Genomic DNA, 24,191 nt, shown 5'->3' with positions numbered 1-24,191 from the left:
TATAGACTATGGAGAACATTACTGTAACAAAAACAAGAAATGCTGGAACCACTCAGCAGGTCTGGCAGCATCTGCGGATGAAGGGTCACTGACCCGAAACGTTAACTCTGCTTCTCTTTCCACAGATGCTGCCAGACCTGCTGAGTGGTTCCAGCATTTCTTGTTTTTGTTTCAGATTTCCAGCATCTGCAGTATTTTGCTTTTATTTCAGAGAACATTACTGTGCTGGAGACAGAGGGTATCCTAGAGGGATCAAGGATAGAATCCATTTGGTTAGAGCTAAGAAACAAAAGTGGTACTATTACATTGCTCAGTGTATTCAATAGGTCACCAACTAGTGGGAAAGATATACAAGAACAATTTTGCAAGGAAATTACAGAGAGGTGCAAAAATTATAGATTAGTTATAAAGGGGGACTTCAATTAGCTAACCTAAACCTTATAATGCTATTGTCCTCATCCCATAAATGTTCTCCCACTGAGACTTGATTCACTGGACCAACCTCATTCCCCAGAACCAGATCAAGCAATGCCTCCTTCCTCGTTGGACTGGAAACATATTGATGTAGAAAATTCTGCTGAACACACTTGTGAAACTCTTTCCCCACTCTGCCCTTTACAGTATAACTATCCCAATCTGTGTTAGGATAATTGAAGTCCCCCTTTATAACTAATCTATAATTCTTGCACCTATCTGTAATTTCCTTGCAAAATTGTTCTTGTATATCTTTCCCACTAGTTGGTGACCTATTGAATACACTGAGCAATGTAATAGTACATCTTTTGTTTCTTCGCTCTAACCAAATGGATTCTATCCTTGATCCCTCTAGGATACCCTTTGTCTCCAGCACAGTAATATTCTCCTTAATCTATACTTCTACCCCTTCTCCAGTCCTTCCTTCCCTATGTTTCCTGACACCTTGTATCCAGGGATATTTAGTACCCAGTCCTGTCCCTTTTTGAGTTAGGTCTCTGTTATTGCCACATCATATTCCCATGTGGCTATCTGCACCTGCAGCTCACCAACCTTATTTGCCAGGCTGCATACATTTACATACATGCACTGTAAACCAGAACTAAATCTTACCATATTTCCTCTTAGTCTGACCCCACCTAATATATTACTATTTCTTACTCTAGTGCGATCTATCACTCCCAAACCTTTTGCGCACCTTGTTTATTCTTCCTAATACTATACCCTGGTTCACAGAAGGAGGATTAGATATGAGTATACAGTCATTTTCAATGGTTTCAGCCTCATTTGAGGCTATTCCAGTGCCTGCTCCAGCCAGGATGCACCTCCCCTTTAAGCAGGGGAGTCTGGCTTTAAGTGATACTAGCCTTGCACGAACTTCGACCACCTGCTGAGATATGCAGCCACTCAACAGCACATTTAGTGCTGGTTGCATGCTACAATCATTTAAATGAGCAGGCTGCACAAAGTCTGTGTGCTGCCCGCATCAGAAGCAACACGCATCAAAAATGGACACATCACGATCCCTGATGTCCATTTTTGGGGCTATCCAATTTTGCCTCTTGTGTATTCTGTAAACACTACAAACCTTTGGTAAATGTCAGGAGAAAACAAATTTGTTCTAGATTTTGCATTGTTTATTTTAGCTGTTACACAATGAGTGGGCATACATGCAGTGGATGATTACAACACAAATACAAATGATGAAACACCATAATTTTTTAACCATTTGTGTAGGAAATGTCGATTGCAACTCAGTTTACATTCATGTGACATAGATTATTCTGATTGGAGAACCTGAAAGCTTAAAGTAACAAGTAACAAAGAAAAATGTCTACAGGAAGCTTTGGGTAACATCACTCACTAACATGCGATACTGTGCAGCTCAGGTCTGTTCATTGCTAATATTTGCAAAGATGTATACAAATAACTCATTTACATTGGGGGCATGCTTTCCTCTGTATTATTTCACTAACTTTGTGCATGGTAACATAGTGGTTACATTACTCATAGAGTCATAGAGTTATACAGCACAGAAACAGGCCCATCAACCACCTATCTATTCTAATCCCATTTTCCAGCATTTGGCCCATAGCCTTGTATGTTATGGCATTTCAAGTGTTCATCTAAATACTTCTGAAATGATGTTAGGATTCCTGCCTCTACCACCCCTTCAGGTAGTGTGTTCCTGATTCCAACCACACTATGGGTGAAAAAAAGTTTTCCTCAAATTCCCTCGAAACCTTCTGCCCCTTACCTTAAATCTATGCTCCCTGGTTATTGATCCCTCCACTAAGGGAAAAAGTTTCTGCCTATCTATCCTATCAATGCCCCTCATAATTTTGTACATCTCAATCAGGTCCCCCCTCAGCCTTCTTTGCTCCAAAGAAAATTACCCTAGCCTATCCAGTCTTTCTTCATAGCTGAAATGCTGCAGCCCAGGCAACATCCTGGTGAATCTCCTCTGCACCCTCTCCAGTGCAATCACATCCTTCCTATAATGTGGTGACCAGAACTGTACACAGTACTCCAGCTGTGGCCTAACTAGCATTTTATACAGCTCCATCATAACCTCCCTGCTCTTATATTCTATGCCTCGGCTAATAAAGGCAAGTATCCCATATGCCTTCCTAACCACTTTATCTACCTCTGCTGCTGCCTTCAGTGATCTATGGACAAGTACACCAAGGTCTCTCTGACCTTCTGTACTTCCTAGGGTCCTACCATCCATTGTATTTTCCCTTGCCTTGTTAGTCTTCCCAAAATGCATCACCTCACACTTCTCAGGATTAAATTCCATTTGTCACAGCTCTGCCCATCTTACCAGTCCATCTATATCATCATGTAATCTAAGGCTTTCCTCCTCACTATTTATGACACCACCAATTTCATGTCATCTGTGAACTTACTGATCATACCTCCTATATTCACGTCTAAATCATTAATGTGCACTGCAAACAGCAAGGGTCCCAGCACCGATCCCTGCAGTACACCACTGGTCACAGGCTTCCACTCGCAAAAAAACCCTTGACCATCACCCTTCGCCTCCTGCCACTCAGCCAATTTTGGATCCAATTTGCTAAATTGCCATGGATCCCATGGGCCCTTACCTTCTGAACCAATCAACCATGCGGGGCCTCATCAAAAGCCGTCCTGAAGTCCATGTAGACTACATCAACTGCCTTACCTTCATCTACATATCTAGTCACTTCCTCGAAAAATTCAATCAAGTTTGTTAGACACGATCTCCCCCTGACAAAGCCAGGCTTTTGATAAGGCATGGGAGATTGGTTAAGAAGTTAAGAGCCCATGGGATCCAAAATTGGCTTAGTGGCAGGAGGCAGAGGGTGATAGTCGAGGGTTGTTTTTGCGAGTGGAGGCCTGTGACCAGTGGTGTACCACAGGGATCGGTGCTGGGACCCTTGCTGTTTGTAGTGCACATTAATGATTTAGATGTGAATTTAGGAGGTATGATCAGTAAGTTCGCAGATGACACGAAAATGGTGGTGTTGTGAATAGTGAGGAGGAAAGCCTTAGATTACAGGACGATATAGATAGGCTGAGAGGTGGCAAATGAATTTAATCCTGAGAAGTGTGAGGTGATGCATTTTGGGAAGACTAACAAGGCATGGGAATATACAATGAATGGCAGGACCCTAGGAAGTACAGAAGGTCAGAGGGACCTTCGTGTACTTGCCCAGAGATCACTGAAAGCAGCAGCACAGGTAGATAACGCAGTTAGGAAGGCATATGGGATACTTGCCTTTATTAGCCGAGGCATAGAATATAAGAGCAGGGAGGTTATGATGGAGCTGTATAAAATGCTAGATAGGCCACAGCTGGAGTACTGTGTACAGTTCTGGTCACCACACTATAGGAAGGATGTGATTGCAGTGGAGAGGGTACAGAGGAGATTCATCAGGATGTTGCCTGGGCTGGAGCATTTCAGCTATGAAGAGAGACTGAAAAGGCTAGGGTTGTTTTCCTTAGGGTAGAGAAGGCTGAGGGAGGTGTACAAAATTATGAGGGCCATTGATAGGTTAGATAAGAAGAAACTTTTTCCCTTAGTGGTGGGGTCAATAACCAGGGAGCATAGATCTAAGGTAAGGGGCAGGAGATTTAGAGGGGATTTGAGGAAAAACATTTTCACCCAGAGGGTGGTTGGAATCTGGAACGCACTGCCTGAAGAGGTGGCAGAGGCAGGAACCCTCACAACATTGAAGAAGTATTTAGATGAGCACTTGAAACACCATAGCATACAAGGCTATGGGCCAAGTGCTGGAAAATGGGATTAGAATGGTTAGGTGTTTGATGGCCGGCACAGACATGATGGGCCGAAGGGCCTGTTTCTGTGCTGTATAACTCTATGACTCTATAAAGCCATGCTCACTATCCCTGATTAATCCTTGCCTCTCCAAGAGGAGATTAATCCTGTCCCTCAGAATTTTTGAATCTGCCATAAACTGCCTTTTTTTTCCTTATCCAATCCTCTATATCCCTTGACATCTCGGGTTCCCTGGACTTGTTGGTCCTACCCTTGACATTTATGGGAACATGTTGTCCCTGAACTCTCACTATTTCCTTTTTGAATGACTCCCACTGGTCTGATGTACACTTTCCTACAAGTAACTGTTCCCAACCCACTTTGGCCAGATCCTGTTTTATCATATTGAAATCGGCCTTCCCCCAATTCAGTACTTTTATTTCCGGTCACTCTTTGTCCTTTTCCCTAACTACCTTAAATCTTACAGAGTTACGGTCACTATCCCCGAAATGCTCCCCCACTGACACTTCTACCACTTCATTCCCTAGGATTAGGTCCAGTGCTGCCCCTTCTCTTATAGGACTTTCGACGTGCTGGCTCAAAAAGCACTTGAAGAATTCCCCTCCCTGTAAGCATTTTGCACTAAGACTTTCCTTCCTTCAATCACAAGGTCAGAAGTGGGAATGTTCGCTGATGATTGCACAATGTTCTGCACCATTCGCAACTCCTCAAATACTGAAGCAGTCCATGTAGAAATGCAGCAAGACCTGGACAATATCCAGGCTTGGGCTGATAAGTGGCAAGTAACATTTGCGCCACACAAGTGCCAGGCAATGACCATCTCCAAAAAGAGAGAATCGAACCATCTCCCCTTGACATTCAATGGCATTACGATCACTGAATCTCCACTATCAACATCCTAGGGGCTACCATTGACCAGAAACGGAACTGGAGTAGCCATATAAATACTGTGGCTACAAGAGCAGGTCAGAGGCTAGGAATCCTGAGGCGAGTAACTCACCTCCTGACTCCCCAAAGCCTGTCCACCATCTACAAGGCACAAGTCAGGAGTGTGATGGAATACTCTCTACTTGCCTGGATGGGTGCAGCTCCAACAACACTCAAGAAGCTCGACACCATTCAGGACAAAGCAGCCCACTTGATTGGCACCCCATCTACAAACATTCACTCTGTCCACCACCGATGCACAGTGGCAGCAGTGTGTACCATCTACAAGATACACTGCAGCAACGCACCAAGGCTCCTTAGACAGCACCTTCCAAACCCACGACCTCTACCACCTCGAAGAACAAGAGCAGCAGATGCATTGGAACATCATCACCTGCAAGTTCCCCTCCAAGTCACACACCATCCTGACTTGGAACTATATCGCTGTTCCTTCACTGTCGCTGGGTCAAAATCCTGGAACTCCCTAACAGCACTTTGGGTGTACCTACCTCACATGGAATGCAGCGGTTCAAGAAGGCATCGCACCACCACCTTCTCAAGGGCAATTAGGGATGGGCAATAAATGCTGGCATAGCCAGTGATGCCCACATCCCATGAATGAATTTAAAAAATCTATCCCAGTTGATATTGGTGAAGTTGAAATCCCCTACTATTATTACCCTATTATTTTTACACCTCTCTGAGATTTGCCTACATATCTGCTCCTCTATCTCTCCCTGACTGTTTGGAGGTCTGTAGTACACTCCCAGCCAAGTGATTGCCCCCTTTTTGTTTTTAAGTTCCAGCCATTTGGCCTCATTTGAGGAACCTTCTAAGATATCATCCCTTCTTACTGCAGTAATTGACTCCTTGATCAACAGTGCCATGCCACCTCCTCTTTTACACCCTGCCCTGTCATGCCTGAAGATTCTATACCCTGGATATTGAGCTGCCAGTCCTGCCCTTCCCTCAACCATGTCTCTGTGATAGCAATAATACCATATTCCCATGTGTTAATCAACGCCCTCTATTCATCTGCTTTACTAGTAAGACTCCTTGCATTAAAATAGATGCAATCCAGCCTTGCATTATTCGCTTGTGCCTTAACAGGTCTATATTTGCTCTGCCTTCCAGACTGACTTAGTTTCTCTTCTATATTTGACTATGCATCACCCTCTACTGTACCTCCACTCTGTATCCCATCCCTCTGCCAAATCAGTTTAAACCCTGCTCCCCAACAGCACTAGCAAACCTCCCAGCAAGGATGTTGGTCCCGTTCCAGTTCAGGTGCAACCCGTCCAACTTGTACAGGTCCCACCTTCGCCAGAAACAGACATAGTGATCCAGGAAACTAAAGCCCTCCCTCCTGCACCATCTCTTCATCCATGCATTCATCTGCTCTATCCTCCTATTCCTATACTCACTAGCACGTGGCACCGGCAGTAATCCAGAGATTACAAACTTTGAGTTCCTGCTTTTTAATTTGGTACCTATCTCACTAAATTCTTGTTGCAGGCCCTCATCCCTCCTTCTACCTATGTTGTTGGTACCAATGTGTACCACGACCTCAGACTGTTCACCCTCCCCCTTTGGAATGTCCTGCAGCCACTCTGTGACATCTTTGACCCTAGCACCAAGGGGGAAACATACCATCCTGGAGTCACAAAAACGCCTATCTGTACCCCTTACGATAGAATCCCCTATCACTATAGCTCTCCTACTCTTTTTCCTTCCCTTTTGTGCAGCTGAGCCACCCGTGGTGCCACAGACTTGGCTCTTGCTGCATTCCCCTGAAAAGCCATCTCCCCCAACAGTATCCAAAGTGGAAAATCTGTTCGATAGGGAGATGGACCCAGGGGACTCCTGCACTACCTGCCTAACTCTTCTACTCTGCCTGGCGGTCACCCATTCCCTTTCTGCTAAGTAGTCTTTACCTGCGGTGTGACCACCTCCCTGTACTTGCTATCCACAATGATCTCAGCCTCGCGGATGCTTCACAGTGTCTCCAGCTGCTGCTCCAGATCCAAAATGCGGATTTTGAGTAGCTGCAGCTGGAGACACTCCCTGCACATGTGTTTTCCCTGGACACTGGACGTGTCCCTGACTTCCCACATTGCACAGGAGGAGTACTCCACATGCTGAGCTGCCCTGCCATGACTTTCCCTTAATTTAATCCCTTAAATTACCCAAAAATTAGTTTATTTACACTAGTGACCTTGATTCCATAAAAAAAAGCACTGCCTACTGTATAAAAAAAAAACTGTAGACCTTTCTCTCTATTTTTAGTTACCGACGCAGCTATTTAGAGTTATTCCCTGACAGCAGTTACTCACCAACCAATCATCTTGCATCTTTCCTGTGATGTCACTGTTGACTTTTTTTTTCAAAACTCTGGCGCACCTGAACTAGTAATATAGAATTGGACTAATAGTCCAGAGAATTAGTCAGTTCAGCACATTCAAAAACCATCACAACAGTTAAAAGTGTGAAAATAAAAGCTGATATCCATAAATGGACCACAAAACTGTTGAAATTGGATTGCTGTAAAAACCTAACTGGTTCACTACCTGGTCTGACCTACATGTGGTTCCAGTCCCACTCCAACGTGGTTGGCTGTTAACTTCCCTCTAAAGTGGTTCTATCAAGCTACTTAGCTGTATCAAATCTTTGCTACAAATGTGCAGCAGCTTACAAAGAAGGCCCATCACCAAGTTTTCGTGACAACTAAGGATTGGCAATAAATGCTAGTCTTGCCAGTGGTCATCCGGAGAATGAATTCTTTTTAGTCAGTTGGTTGCTGTAGTGTTAGATGTTTCTCCCTGCCTCTAATATGCCAGGATATTCCTCTTAAGATGCCACAAAAAGGGAAGTGGATGTAGTGATTTTTCAGTGGGACAGGGATGCCACTTATAGGGAGCAGAAGAACCCTGAAGATCCGATTAATTATTTTAATTTAAGCCTTGGATTAGGTTCCCTGCTATTGGACCCTCTCCCCCAAAGAGGAGGTCCATTGGGCCATCCACTGTTAACCCCAGGGACTATTGCTAACTGTTTCCTGGAATATGTAGTGGCAGAAGGCCGAGCAATTAGAACTTGCTGGGTCTGGTCCCACTGTCACATGTGGTGGGGCAGTGACAGAGGTGGCATGGCCTTTCTGGATGAGAGGGGGAAGAATAAAAATCTAGGTTGGCCAAGGATATGGCAGTAGGCCTCCTTTCCATATTTACAGTGACTTTTCATAGACCATAGAAAGGTTATAGAACAGAAAGAGTCCATTCAGCCTATTGTTTCTGCACCGGCTGAAAACACTAGCTGCCCATTCTAATCCCACTTTCCAGCACCTGGTCCGTTGCTTTTCAGGTTACAGCACTTCAGGTGCAGGTCCAGGTACCTTTTAAATGAGTTGAGGGTTTCTGCCTCCACCAGCTATCCGGGCAGTGAATTGCAGACACCCACCTGAGTGAAAAAGATTTTTTCCTTTGTCCCCTCTAATCCTTCTACCAATCACCTTAAATCTGTGGCCCCTGGTAATTGACCTTTCCACTTAGGGGAACCAGGTCCTTCCTGTCTGCTCTATCTAGGCCGCTCAAAATTTTGTACACCTCAATTAAGTCATCCCTCAGCTTCCTCTGTTCTAAGGAAAACAACCCTAGTCTTTCCTCATAGCTACAATTTCCAAACCCTGGCAACAGTCGTAAATTTCCTCTGTACTCTCTCCAGAGCAGTTATGTACTTCCTGTAATGTGGTGACCAGAACTATATGCAATTCCAGCTGTGGCCTAACCAGCATTTTATATAGTTCCAGTATTACATTCCTGCTTTCCTCCACTGAACAACCCAATTTCAGGTGGTAAAGCAAAGGAAAATCCACTCAATTACTGCAGCTGAAAAATAGCACTGCCACAGGCATGGCAGGCCAAATTTTAATGATGTTAAGACAGTTTATTTTCTGGATGGACAAGCTAAGGCTGAATGATTTCCCTCAAGTGTACGTCATGTTGCTACACTTACCCTTCACATATTGGTATGAAATGCCCCTGTCTCCTAAAATACATGCATCATTTCTTCCGTTAAAATAGTGGATGAAGGAATTTCATATGAATATAGTAAGTATTTGTATTGTAATAATGCACGGCATGATTTCACCCCATGGGTTTTCTGGCAGATCAAATTTAAGAGGGTTAATTTTGTCTTGGCATGCATAGAGGTGTCATTTTAACAGTCATTAAACCTTTACACGTCATCAAGTTGGGTTAAAATGTTACAAAAGGAATTTGACACGAATAGTGTAACTAGTGCAGTACCAGGGAAAATTAAACTTTTAACTTATATATGGTTAGATTGTTTTTGTTAACAAATCATTTATTTTGTTTTCTAGCTGTTCTGTAACTCAACTGTTCTCATCCAGATTTGGTTGAATTTTACAGAAATATCTGTTGCATGTGACACTCAGCCATTTAACCAGGTAATTGTAAAAATCACTCTTTCCTCAATGTGGTAATGTCTTTCTGATTTGTTTTTTTTTAAAGAGATACAGCACTGAAACAGGCCCTTCGGCCCAGCGAGTCTGTGCCGACCATCAACCACCCATATATACTAATCCTACACTAATCCCATATTCCTACCACATCCCCACCTGTCCCTATATTTCCCTACCACCTACCTATACTAGTGACAATTTATAATGGCCAATTTACCTACCAACCTGCAAGTCTTTTGGCATGTTGGAGGAAACCGGAGCACCCGGAGAAAACCCACGCAGACACAGGGAGAACTTGCAAACTCCACACAGGCAGTGCCTAGAATTGAACCCGGGTCGCTGGAGCTGTGAGGCTGCGGTGCTAACCACTGCGCCAGTTGTTTGACAGTATTTGAAAAATGATGTATTTATGACTATTTTAAGAATCTGATTAATACCGGTTAATTGAACCTGCTCACTAGTCAGAAACAAATTGGTTCCCTTTCTGACAAGTCTGAAAATCAAGGCAATTTCTCATTGTTCTCATAACACCTGGGTTTTCAGATTTTAAATCCTCCATAATGTCATCCCTATATTCTCATGTTACATTTGAACCTTTGATTAACCTTTCCACCCTCCTTTCTTTTTTCCCACTCTATCCATCCCCTTCTGAATGTTTTGTAACCAGGAATATTCAGCTTCCTATAAAGTCATATCTCTGTTAATGCTATCATATCATAACCCGTCCCCACATAGCACAGTCTCACTGACTAGCTGTCAATCTATTCTGAAGTTATTTTTTGTTAATTTTGAGGCCTTGATTTCTATAATTAAAACTCAACCTAATAGTTTATTTTGACAAATAGAAGGCTCATTTAATGGGTGCGTGTACCAACGGCTTTCTTCCAGCATTAAAAGAAATTGCATTAAGGGAGTCAGCAGTTGGCTTTGGAGATGGAGCTGGCTCGTCAACAACAACTTGTATTTTATATAGCACCTTTAACATTGAAAACATTACAAGACACACAATTCAGCTCTCTATTTTCATTTCTGTCTAATAACTTTTTAGTTCTTAGTTGTTTTTCCAACTCTCTCTCCTCCTTGCTCCAATAAAGCCCCATGATACTTGCAGCCCCCATCCTTCTCCACCAGTACCACACTCAAGTGACTATTCTTTATGTGTGTATTGCAAGTTATTTAATTACGGACGGGAGGGCATGGGTGTAGGGTTGACACACCATCAAGCCCTCCTGAATCAACATTTGGCCTGATGTCCGCAGGTGCTCAGTTTCCAGTTGGATCAGAGGTGACATAACATTGCTATTTTTTTTCCTTCCCCTCATCCATTTGCCTCAGTTCAGTGTGGCTAACAACACATATGAGGAATTGAACCTAAGACCTTCCTGTATGGCCCAGTACCACTCTGTGATTTATATTCACTCACTGGCCCTTTGAGAACCTTCTTTCCTAGTTTTAGGCTATGTATATTTTCCCCTTTTTAAGTCTCATTGCACAACATTATCCCATGATCAAGTGACTTGCTCCCACTCAGTTTAGGCTGAGCACTGAGTGTTGGGTGATAAAAATCTGTGGGAGAATCATTCTCTGTTTTTTGTAGCTTTTTTATAAATGAGTGCCTAGTCTGCAATGGCTCAGATTTCACGGTCAGCAGCGAAGCAATGGCATTCGCTAATGACTTCAAACAAAGCTTCCACAAAGATTTAGCAATCTCTGTGGCATGACTTTCGTCTTTGCCAACGTCAGTTTGAATCTGGAGCCAAGTCAAGGGGATCTCCAAGTGCCCAGCAGCAGTGATGTCATCAAGCAGAGTAAGCAGCCAATCACACTGAAGTATTCTCACAGACAACAACCCAGGAAGTAAAATGCACTGCATTTTTCACTTTTAATTAAAATTCAACACAGAGCGAAAAATGTAGAAGCTGAAATATCATGAACAAACTTTAAAAATAATATATCATAATGGAGAGATTTGACATTCCACAAATATAAAATTAATCTTTCAGGCTGTTCAGCAGCAATTAGTATGTCTTTCATAACCCAGTTACCCAAAAACTCATTCGACAAGGTGCAACTTTCTGAGGATTTTTACAACGAGACCGATAGCATAAAAGGGCAAATTTTTGTCAGTTCACTGATTTCTAGCTGATTGCTGTCCCCGAGGATTTCAACAGTGCACCCTCTGGAGAAGCATAGAATCACTGACAGCAATTTCTGGATTTCTGCATTTAGCAGCACATGCGTGAACCATAGAAGTTGCTGTCAGTTTCATGATGGTGCAAACTCATATCCTACATCACAGTAACACAGAACATTGGGGCACCAATACTTTGAGTTATTAAGTTGCTCTCGATTCCCTCTTTAAAAGTAGTCTTGAGATGAGAACTCAATGCTGATGGAAGTTGCCAATTAAGGGAGACAAATTCCTGTCTGCACTATGTGTGACATAACTGTAAATTCATTCTTCACAAATGGTTTACAATTTTATTACATATAGCCAACGGAAGAAATCCTCCCCTAAGTTGAAGATTGCCATCAGATCTTTAGATAAACTTTCCAGATCAGAAGCAATAGTTAATATTTTATTATTGATAGTGTTTCTCAAGGATTTGAGAACAACTGATGGTGTATAGTGGACCAAACATCGAGTTCAGTCTGTTGTAATTGCTGATAGATTACAAAGATAGTTAATAACATTAATTCTCTCACTCCACAGGCGACAGCGTTTGCATTGCGATATGGAGGTTGGGGGCCATTTACTTTTCCAGCTATACCGACTAGTCAAACAGAATCTGGTGAAGCAGGTGCTAATTCAGACGAGCTCTTTTCCACTGAAAAAGAGCTTGAACCTCTTACATGCCCAGGAAAACCATGGAGGCCCTTGAGACAGATTAAACCTGCTGGTCCGCCAGCTGAAGAACACCATGAAGGCAACAAACCGACTCAAACAACAATCAGGGATCTTGACTTACTGGACCTTCAGTGATAAACATCTATTACCATTGCTGGTGTGCATGAATATAAAAAGAATAATGAATTAAACAGTGTAATAAGGTTTATGGTTGTAATTTAAAAGGCTTTGTTTAAATCAGCTGTACACTTTTCATAGAGTACATAATTTTCTGTGGAGTCTCTTCAGAGGCATGAAGTTGGGGTCCCTAATAATTTGCATAAACTTCGACATGGATTTATGCAAAATACTTTCACACAAATAATCATGGCTCTGCCATCCTTGTAGAGCTTTTGGTCAGTGTGCTGCCCTGTAGTCTAGTCTCCCACTTAAGAGGTACTTATTATTCGCCAGGTCAAATAAAAAGAATTGTTGATAATGAGAACTTATAGCTGTGCTTCATTTATTCTCAGCTCATATTGGCAATCAGAGTTTGGGTCAAATTTTCACACCAAGCAAAGTTTGGAATTTTCGGGTTAGGAGCAGGCACAAAAATAGCCAATGTTATCTGTGGTCAGTTCATTTGAATAATTATTCATAGCTGATGGTGTTGCTTTGGGAGCTATTCTAACGGGGAATACATTGGATGGAATCTTATCAGTGGCGTGGAGGCAGGAGGGGGGAATTTTAGAAAATCTCAGGTTGGGGCAGCTCCTCAATGCTTTCCCGCCTTCAAGCGATCTTGCTGGATGTAAAATGAGATCAGCAGCTCCTTAATGGTGGCAGACGGGCCTTCTGCTGAGGCCAAAGACCGGCAGGTGACTGAAAGTGGCCTCCCAGCGGCAGGCCAGGGAGCCAGCAAGGCCTCCTCTAATCCACGCCCCCAACCCTCCACCACAAGCTGCAGGTGCCTGAGGCCAACAGCTGCGGTTGCAGGCTACCTGTGAAGGGGCACCAACTCCACAATGACGGCCTGGCAACTGTAGCCACAGTTTATTTTAATTTTTTTTGCAGTCTTGAGGTGCTCTTGCGCCCGCCCCCACCCCCCACCCCCCCCACCTAGAGTGGCAGTGCCCACCTCTCCTGGGTGCTCCTATTGGCCCGCCTGCTATTCTTAATTGGACAGGGCTCCTGGAGGCGGCCTCTTAATTGGCTGCCTCTGGTAAGATTGCGCAGGAGGGCATGCCACAAAAACCATCAGTGTTTGGAAATGGTCCCGACCGCTGATGAAAAACTAAAGCAGTATAAGATTCCAATAATAAAGTATGACTAGCAGGTCAAAGAGGGTTGTTGGAGGGTGAGAAACCAGGATACTCCTACACTGAGCTGGCCAGCAGGTTGGGTCTTGGGAGGATAGGTAATACTGGGGAGGGTTGTATTTTTTTTTGTGTGCTCAGAAAGAGCGTTGTTACTTCTCCTCAGACCACAAAAACTCAAAATCTCCTGTGGCCTTTGTTGAGAGGCCTTTTGTTACATACTGCAGGTACTCATTGCCCAGTACAACTGGCCACATTGTGCATGGCGTATGCTCCGCCCACTGCTAAAAGAATTTTGAAATTGGCTTCTACAACCAGCATAAGACCACGATTTACATATTTAAGCAGCCTGGCATCTGTTTCAGGGGACAAGCTGCTTGCCATTTACAGACCTGCCTGAAAATGGCATCAGCTGAGCCTAGGACATCATTACCTTGGCCAAGCAACCCTCCCCGATTGTCAACTGTTGACTGCCCATTTTCCAGGTGCCATGAGTTGAATTTCTCTCCCATTTTCTCCAGTAATTTTGCAGTTTATGGAGAAACTAACACAAAGCATATAGCAAAATACACTTTATTAAATATAATCAAAAATAATTCCGGCTGCAAGTTAAATTCCATGCTGGAGTTTTTAATGCTCCATCATTGACACTGGGGACATGGTTTCGAATCCCACCATGGCAGATGGTGAAATTTGAATTCAATGAATAAAAAATCTGGAATTAAAAACTAGTCTAATGATGACCATGAAACCATTGTCAATTATTGTCAAAAAAACCCCATCTGATTCACTAATGTCCTTTACGGAAGGAACTCTGCCATTCTAATCTGGTCTTGCCTACATGTGACTCCAGACCCACAGCAATATGGTTGACTCTTAAATGCTCTCTAAAATGGCCTAGCAAGCCACTCAGTTCAAGGGCAATTAGGGATGGCCAATAAATGCTGGCCTAGCCAGCGATGACCACATCCCGGTAACGAATAAAAAAACTGGAGAGGTGATTATAATTCTCACTGATTTGTGGAAATGGAGTGAATGAGCAGTTGAAATGGAGTGACTCTATTTCCACAAATCTGTAATTTTAACACCACTGTTTTTGACGGTGCATGAGGCTCCAATGGAATTTTCACCTGCTGCTGAGCTGGCTGGCTGCTATGGCAGCCCTGCCAGGTGAACTTGTCCAGAAATCAGTAAGGCCTGCACAGGAAAGTTACAAAAATATTCCTTACTAGCACCTAGAGAAATAGGGAAAGTGTAGGGCTCTGCTGTTCTGATCTCCCCATCCTACCGTTAGATCTTTCAAACCACCCCCTCCAGACATACCTTGCTGCCAGCAATCTTTTTCTGATGCTGGCAGGCGGCCACTGAGCAGCCAATTTTTATACTTTCTTGCTGGCTAGCTGCCTCGTTCCACCAGAAATAACCAAACAACTAATCAGCGGGATTCAAATGAAACCCACTTAAAATTTCTTGTATATTGCAGGGCAGGAAGGATGATTCAACTAAATCATTACATGATGATCTGCTGCTGGAATGCTTCTAAAGTTCAAGTATTGGATGCATAACTCTAATTTATATATATTAGCTTGCTTTCAGACAGATGTGCTAGATGACTAAAGTTCGCCTGAGTGAAAATGCTGTTCAGCACATTAATGGCACACTTCAGGCGCAACACAGCATAACCTAAAATCCGGAAAAACAGGTGGTCATGAATTGAATTTGTCCGCCTCCACGTTCCTTTTGCAGTTTATAGTTTCGTGCTTGTACACATCTGTTGAGTCAGAGGATCCAGAGTGAAGATTGTGAAATCTTCTTCCAAATTCTTCCTCTTTTTCTTCAATTTGTAATGAATGAAGGCATGCACCCCTCTTAGCAGGAATATCCCAGCAATCAAGGCATAGCAGCTCCCATAAATCAGGAACTGAAGAATAAATGAGGTAAATATTGGTTACAATCCAATAAAACACCATTGAGGTAATCAAGAGAACCTGGAAAAAATTATGCTACTCTTTACAATGTGACAATTTATGGTACTTATACCAAATTAAAGGTGAGAAAAAAAAGAAAATGGGCAGCACAGTGGTTAGCACCGCAGCCTCACAGCTCCAGGGACCCAGGTTCGATTCTGGGTACTGCCTGTGCGGAGTTTGCAAATTCTCCCTGTGATATCGTGGGTTTTGGCCGGGTGCTCCGGTTTCCTCCCACTGCCAAAGACTTGCAGGTGATAGGGGTAAATTGGCCATTGTAAATTGCCCCTAGTGTAGGTAGGTGGTAGGGAATATGGGATTACTGTAGGGTGATGTATAAATGGGTGGTTGTTGGTCGGCACAGAAGGGCCTGTTTCAGTGCTGTATCTCTGAAAAAAAACAGATTTGTGCTATGAACTTGTCATCTGTTAACTGGGACAACTCTGCCCATCAGTGACTTTGGTTGCATTGTCTGGATTTAATTGGAACCCTGAACTAATAAAAAATGCCAAACAAAAACAAGAAATGCTGGATTCACTCAGCAGGTCTGGCAGCATCTGTGGAAAGAGAAGCAGAGTTAACGTTTCGGGTCAGTGACCCTTCTTCGGAACTGACAAATATTAGAAAAGTCACAGATTATAAACAAGTGAGGTGGGGGTTGGGCAAGAGATAACAAAGGAGAAGGTGCAGATTGGACCAGGCCACATAGCTGACCAAAAGGTCACAGAGCAAAGGCAAACAATATGTTAATGGTGTGTTGAAAGACAAAACATTAGTACAGAATAGGTGTGAATATACTGAATATTGAACATCAGCAAGTGCAAACCTGAAGAAAAACAACCTGAAAAAAACAAAAAATAATAAAAAATGCCATCCAATACGAGTGTGCGATTTATTACACTGTTGAAAAACACCTTTAATTGTGATCTCTTTTAGATGAGACTAAAGGAGGAAAAAAAACATAACTGTTTTACAAAATCTCTTAAGCTCTTTCAAATGCTGGAGCTCATGCCATAATCAATTCTTCTGCAGTCCATTAGTTTTACCCATCTCCTGATTGAATAATCTTCTTTGTAAATAAGGATGACTTCCTATTAGCTAGTCATGTGGAATCATTGCTTACATGTGGATCATGAAAGTGCTTAAACAGTGTCAGAACTTGGATGGGCTGAATTTTACTGGCCCCTCGACGCTGCGGGTCGCGGCCCGGGGGCTGGTAAAATGCTGCGGGGAGAGGCCTGCCTTGACCCACGACATCGAGAAGGGCCCGCCACATATTACCGGCGGTGGCCGGACCTTGGTGTGACCCCTCCACTGCACGGTGGCTGCATTACAATCAACATATGGTAATGATTACTTACCTTTTCTGACTATGCAGCCCGCCACCTCTCCGCCGACACTGCCAGAATTTTCGTTGAACGGGCGGCCATCACGTGCCGTCCCTTTCACGATCTGAAAAGCTGGCAGGTCCTCACTCTGCATTACGGAAGGGAGGACGGAGGGGGGATGTGCAGGGGTCTAACTCTGCATTCTTAAAGGGAGGGGGGATACACAGGGGTCTAACTGCATCCTGGAAGGGAGGGGAGATATGGCTTCTTGGAGATAAGGGCTATCCTTTGCAGACATGGCTCCCGACACCGGTGAGAGACTCCACCACTGCTGCAGAGGAGAGACACAATGCCAGCCACTGAGCTACAGGAGCCACCATTGAGCAGGAGATCAGCATGCTGAAAGAGTGTCTCCAATGCCTGGATGGATAGGGTGACGCCCTGTACTACAGGCCGAAAAGGCCAGCTCCTTTCTTTGCTGCTCTGCACAACTATGCACCCAATAAGGGCCAGGTCTGGCATGATGAGGAGAGACTTCAACAGGATTCCTCCTTGGACTATGAGGATGCTAAAGATCTGCAACATGAAAGACGCACGGGAGCACCCAGGCTCTGCACATAGGGCTAGCAGTGAGGTAGGGACGTACGGAAGTGGCTTATCAGACAAAGGTTGTCTGCTCCATAGGAACCAACATGAGCTCTGCAAGCCACACATCACCCTCGCTCACCTGCTGTGCACCAGTCTATACCTGCAGCATCCCTGTGTAAACCATTAGAGGCAGCAGCTGACTGAGCCAATGCTCATGTCACTGAGTCCGTGGAGACGCTCATGAGTAATGGTGGCATGGCAATGATGTTATTGCATACGTTGAATCTTCTGAAGGCCAACGGTGCAAAGGGATGTGATATTGATGCTACATGCTGGCACACATCATTCGCACAGAGAAAAGGACACACACGTTGGTGAGGAACATTTAGTGAAAGACGTATTTACATTGCTGTGACACCCGTGCATTCCCATTTGTGTCAGTGTGTTCTCTGTAAACCTCTGTAATACCTTTTATAGTGTATTTAAGTCTCACTTCCTGGAATGTGCAAAATTAAGATTATTCACCCTGGTGCGGCACGCCAACAAGAAGGAATGTTACACTTGAGTGGGAGAAGAGGATCGTAACTTCATAGGACACTGGGACACAGCAGGGTAGGTATGTGGCAGCAAAGCAGAAAGTGCTGGGGTAACTCAGCAGGTCAGGCAGCATTTGTGGAGAGAGAAGCAGAGTTAACTTTCAGGACGGTGAACTTGGACAAGTTAACTCTGCTTCTCTCTCCACAGATGCTGCCTGACCTGCTGGATTTCTGCAGGACTTTCTGTTTTGCTGCCAGATTTATAGCAGGCCCACTCTTCAGCAGTGAGATAAGTATTTATTTGACAGCTGTCAGGAAGCAGGTGCCGGGGCGCTTAAAATAGAGCCCAGCACCTCCTGCACAGCTGTCAAAAACTCTCTCCCTGCGCCGAATGTCCCGCCTCTCCCCACGTAATATGGGGAGGGCGGTTTGCGCCGTGATTCTAATGAGCCCCCGTGATTAAGATCGCAGGGGCTCGGCGGTGGCCGGCGAACGTGGGTGCGCCGCCGAGTTCAAAGGGAGCCGCCGCGGATGGCTGCGCCCCAATAAAATTCAGCCCGATTTTTATCCATTGAAAACAAAAAAAATGTTAATCTAAGCTACTGAAGTGTTATCAACAAACAAAAAGAAAAAAAGAAATAGAAGCCAGTATAAGTCTCAAGCAGCAAGGTTATAGCTGCAGGTGGAACCGTTATAGAATATTCTGGAATGTTTCTGTCAAATAGAACTAAATATATCTATAACGTATTATTAAAGCTCTCATAAAATCTATGTTTTCCAAGCCTGAGATGAGGCAAAACAGGAAAATAAAACATTGGGAACACTCTCATATTGCATCAGGACGAGTAAACAGAGCAGAAATTAGGTACATAAACACAATGGCACTGAAAATCTATGTTGGGGACTGGTGATCTTGGCAGTTATATAACGATTGCGCCAACTGCTAAACTCTACCTTTGATCCCACAGTCTTGGGAGGGGCCTCCAGCCATATGCAGGCACATCTGTGGAAGCCCATTCCTGCTGAACATGCTGTAAATACTGCACTCTCATTTTTGGGAATCCAGCCTGGGCCCCACTTCCACCATTTCATAGGGAGTGACAAGATATTGGAGGTTTTGGAAGGCTTAAAAGTGGACAAATCTCCAGGTCTGGACGATTTGTGTCCCAGGATGCTGTGGGAGGCGAGGGTGGAGATTGCAGGGGCTCTGACCCTAATTTTTAATTCCTCTCTGGCCATGGGGGAGGTGCCAGAGGACTGGAGAACAGCTAATGTGGTCCCACTATTTAAGAAAGGTTGTAGAGATAAGCCAGGGAACTACAGACCAGTGAGTCGCACGTCAGTGGTAGGGAAACTATTGGAGAAAATTCTGAAGGAGAGAATCTATCACCACTTGGAGAGGCAAAATTTGATTAGGAATAGTCAGCATGGCTTTGTCAGAGTGAGGTCATGCCTAACAAATTTGATTGAATTTTTTGAGCATGTGACCAGGTGTGTAGATGAGGGTAGTGCAGTTGATGTAGTTTACATGGATTTCAGCAAAGCCCTTGACAAGGTCCCACATGGGAGACTTATCAAGAAAGCAAATGCACATGGTTTACAAGGTAACTTGATAAGTTGGATTCAAAATTGGCTTCGCTGTAGGAGACAGAGAGTGATGACAGACGGCTGTTTTAGTGACGGGAAGCCAGTGTCCAGTGGCGCACCACAGGGATCTGTGCGGCGTCCCCTATTGTTTGTCATTTATATAAACGACATAGATGACTATGTGGGTAGGATCAGTAAGTTCGTAGATGACACAAAGTTTGGCCGAGTGGTTAACAGTGAGGTGGAGTGTCTTAGGTTACAGGAAGATATAGACAGAATGGTCAAATGGGCAGAAAAGTGGCAGATGGAATTTAACGCTGAAAAGTGTGAGGTGATACACTTTGGAAGGAGTAATGTGACACGGAAATATTCAATGAATGGCCTGACACTGGGAAGTTCCGAGGAACAAAGGGACCTTGGTGTGTTTGTCCATAGATCTCTGAAGGCAGAAGGGCAGGTTAATAGGGTGTTGAAAAAGGCTTATGGGACACTTGCCTTTATCAATTGAGGCATAGATTACAAAAGCAGGGAGGTCATGTTGGAGTTGTACAGAACTTTGGTAAGGCCACAGCTGGAGTACTGTGTGCAATTCTGGTCGCCACATTATAGGAAGGATGTGATTGCATTGGAGGGGGTGCAGAGGCGATTCACCAGGATGTTGCCTGGGATGGAACATTTAAGCTATGAAGAGAGGTTGGATAGGCTTGGGTTGTTTTCACTGGAGCAGAGAAAACTAAGGGGTGACCTGATCGAGGTGTACAAGATTATGAGGGGCATGGACAGGGTGGATAGGGAGCAGCTGTTCCCCTTGGTTGAAGGGTCAGTTACGAGGGGACACAAGTTTAAGGTGAGGGGTGGGAGGTTTACGGGGGATTTGAGGAAGAACTGTTTTACCCAGAGGGTGGTGACGGTCTGGAATCCCCTGCCTGGGAGGGTGGTAGAGGCAGGTTGCCTCACATCCTTTAAAAAGTACCTGGATGAGCACTTGGCACGTCATAACATTCAAGGCTATGGGCCAAATGCTGGCAAATGGGATTAGGTAGACAGGTCAGGTGTTTTAATGCATCGGTGCAGACTCAATGGGCCAAAGGGCCTCTTCTGCACTGTATTATTCTGTGATTCTGTGATTTCAGCCAGGTATATCTGGTAAGACCAGGCGTACCTGTACTAATTTTATGCTGGGCCATGGCTGAAGGCCTAGGAGCAGAAATACCTGATGTGGTGAGCGCACACCCACTCCTTCAACTTAATGCTCTTGTATGAGCAGGCAGTGGTACCATCCCCACAAAGCCATCCTGAATTATATAGCTTAAGACCAGGGCCTGCCCTATCTGAGTCCTGGCTCACCCGGCAGGCATTCCAGTAGACTCCTGCCAAACTTACAAGTTTTATCTTTCCTTGATACAAAGTCAAGAATTTCGCAAATATCTTTTGATGAGGTGCTTATCCAATTCCCTTTGAAAGCCATGATTGATCTCCCTCCACCATCTCAGGCACGGCATTCCAAATCCTAACCACTCAGTGCATAAAAAAGGTTTTCCTCCTGTTACCTTTGGTTCCTTTGCCAATCACCTTAAGTCTGTGTCCTCTGTTTCTCAACCCTTCTGCCAATGGGAATAGTTTCTCTCTATCTGCACTGTCTAGACCCCTCATGATTTTGAACACCTGTAGAAATTCTCCTCTCAACTTTCTCTTCTGTAAAGAGAACAACACTAGCTTCTCCAATCTAGCCACGTAACTGAAGATCATCACCTCCGAACCATGCTTGTAAATTGTTTCTGCACCCTCTCTAAAGCCTTCACATCCCTCCTTGGGCTGAATTTTACTAGCCCCTCAATGCCGTGGGCCGTGGTGGTGGGGGTGGGTGGGGGGGGGGGGCCGTAAAATTCAGCGGGGAGAGGCCCGCCTCAACCTCCAACGTTGAGAAGAGCCTGTCGCATATTACCGGTCTTCATCTAAATATACAAATTAACATAAATGAGATGTAAATTGACCTACTTACAGGTGATGGTCATCCCATGCCGATTTTACTGCCTCCGAATGCAGCTCCATATGGAGTTCTGAGGTGAGAACATGGTGGGGAGGGGGCAGGAATAAAATTTTCAGGGTCGGATGGGTGGTGAAGCGGGGAAAGCATTTTTTATTGGCTGTGGGGATGGTGGGAAGGAGTTGAACAGCAAAGAGTGCAAAGTTTGGGGTTTAAAGGTCGGGACTGTCAAAAATGGTTTTTCAGAGGGGAGAGGGAAATAAATTTATTGTGTCATTGAGGGGGGGTGGCAGTAGCGCTTTTATGTTCAATTTAATGTTTTTATTGATATTTAAAGAGCTGGTCCCTTTACAATTTTAAATCAGCTGTCAGAGCTTGAAACCCTTAAAAATGGCGCCAACACCTGCGCAGTGGCACTGGACACTGTTGCCAGGAGGGCGGCGGCCGCCCCATCTTTGTCATCGGGGGCGGCCGCTCCGCCCCCTCTATTTAAATCAGCCCGCATGCATAATATCGCAGGGGCTGCACAGCTGCATTTCCACATTGGAAGGTCTAGGAAGGAGCGCAGCGTACTAATAAAATCCAGCCTCTAGAATCCGGTGCCCAAAATTGGACACAGTACTCCAGTTGAGGCTGAACCTGTTTTATAAAGGTTCATCATAACTTCCTTATTTTTGTATTGTATGGCCAAGATTTTATGTTTGCTACGGGGGTCTCGATGTCTAGAAAAAGCGAGGCTAAGATCCCTAGGTTGCCTCTTCTTGGTAAGCCCACTGAAACTAGTGCCAATCGGGCACTTATGTGGACAACTGAGAACCTTCCACAGGATCAAGGACCCCATTGCCAGAAGTCCGGCCCTCAGAGAGCTGGCAGCCAATCAGAGCAGCTCTTCCACTGAGCAGTGCCACCCTGGAGAGTACGTACCGGAGGCCCAAGACCGGCACTGGACCCAGGCTGCAGGATAATCAGGGCAGGAGGGGCCTTGTGGGTGGAGCCTGTGGGGCAGGGGGTGGCTCTCAGCGGGCCCTCCCCCTTTCCCGATGCCAGGTCCCTCGTTCAGGGACTAAGCGCCTTTTAATGAGGGACATCCCCCACAGAGCCAGGAAGCAGCACACACAGTTTTCCATGTCATGCTTGCCATGCGGCGACAGGGCCACCTATTGCACGGCTAATTGCGGTGGTGGTGGGATGAGGCCCTTAAATGGGGATTAATTGCCCAGTTCAGGGCCACATTTGGCAGTGAGGCGGGAATGACGTTCAGAGGCCTTCCTGCCCCCCCACTGTCTATATTTTGGGGGAGGTAGGATGGTGGCAGGAACACCCCCTGCCACCATCCCACCTGATTTTATGCTCTCCCTGCCTCCAAACCCACCATGGGGGAGAGCATAAAATTACCACCGCCCCACCCCCCCCGCCCATGTCTCTATAAATCCCAGGATTCCATATGCCTTTTTAACTGCATTCTCAACCTGCCTTGCCACCTTTAACCATTTGTTCACATATATTCCCCAGGTCTCTCTGTTCCTGCACCCCTTTTTGAATTGGACCCTTTAGTTTATATTGCCTCCCCTCATTCTTCCTACCAAATGTATAATTTCCCACTTCTCCGCATTAAATTTCACAGACCAGGATTAAAAGTTCTAAATTCCAAAGGAATTTAGCATCTTTGAAAATAGATAAATCACCAGGCCTGGATGAAGTATATCTCAGGTTGCTGAGAAAAGTAAGGGAGGAAATAGCAGAGGCACTGACCATCATTTTCCAATCCTCTCTGGCTAAAGTTTGGTGCCGAGGACTGAAGGACTGCTAATATTGTACTGTTGTTTATGAAGAAAGGAAGGCGTTTACTGAGTAATTACAGGCCACTTAGCCAAACCTCAGTGTTGTGGGATGATCTTAAGAGAACCACTTTAAGAAGCTCCAAGCGAAGGTCACTGGAGGAAGTGATGTCGCCTCACACATGACCAGGGTGTAGCCTGATGCAGCGAGATGTGTGTTGGTGTGGCTCCTGCAATAGATGTATATATATATATATATATGTGTTCTAGTTTAAAGTATAATAAAAATTGACATTTTCTTTGGATATTGCTGTTGGCCAGTAGACTCCACAACAGTGCAGTGAGTTAGGACTGCAGACAGGACCCCGGGAGGTGTTGAAACTCTGTGAGTACAGTAGGCAATTTGCTAGGAAATCAGAGCTTTCAACTAATCTGGCAGTGGGTTGAAAAATTTCAGAAGTAGTACAGCCAAAACGTCTTTCATTTTCCTAATTTCTTTTGCTTCATGGGTGGGGCCTAAGCTGAAAAGCACCACTGGATATCTAGTATAAGGTAAAAGGCTGGTTGTGGCAGCTGCTGCTATTGCAAACTGAAACCCTCTAAAAAAAAACT

At 44.6% G+C, this 24,191-nt stretch overlaps 1 protein-coding gene across 1 annotated transcript in view; it reads left to right on the top strand.

The window, feature by feature from the left end:
• Window positions 1-12,997, top strand: part of kng1 (kininogen 1) — a 38,865-nt gene extending 25,868 nt beyond the window's left edge. The window contains exons 6-7 of the mRNA XM_068042431.1: window positions 9,564-9,650; window positions 12,379-12,997. Coding sequence (XP_067898532.1) covers window positions 9,564-9,650; window positions 12,379-12,648 — 357 coding nt within the window. The 3' untranslated portion in view covers window positions 12,649-12,997. The remainder of the gene's footprint in view (window positions 1-9,563; window positions 9,651-12,378) is intronic.
• Window positions 12,998-24,191: the final 11,194 nt, after the last annotated feature.

This window comes from Heterodontus francisci, chromosome 11 (genome assembly GCF_036365525.1).
Source record: "Heterodontus francisci isolate sHetFra1 chromosome 11, sHetFra1.hap1, whole genome shotgun sequence".
Lineage (NCBI taxonomy): Eukaryota > Metazoa > Chordata > Chondrichthyes > Heterodontiformes > Heterodontidae > Heterodontus > Heterodontus francisci.
Note: the sequence above shows the minus strand (reverse complement) of the source record. Positions and strands in the feature narration are given on the sequence as shown.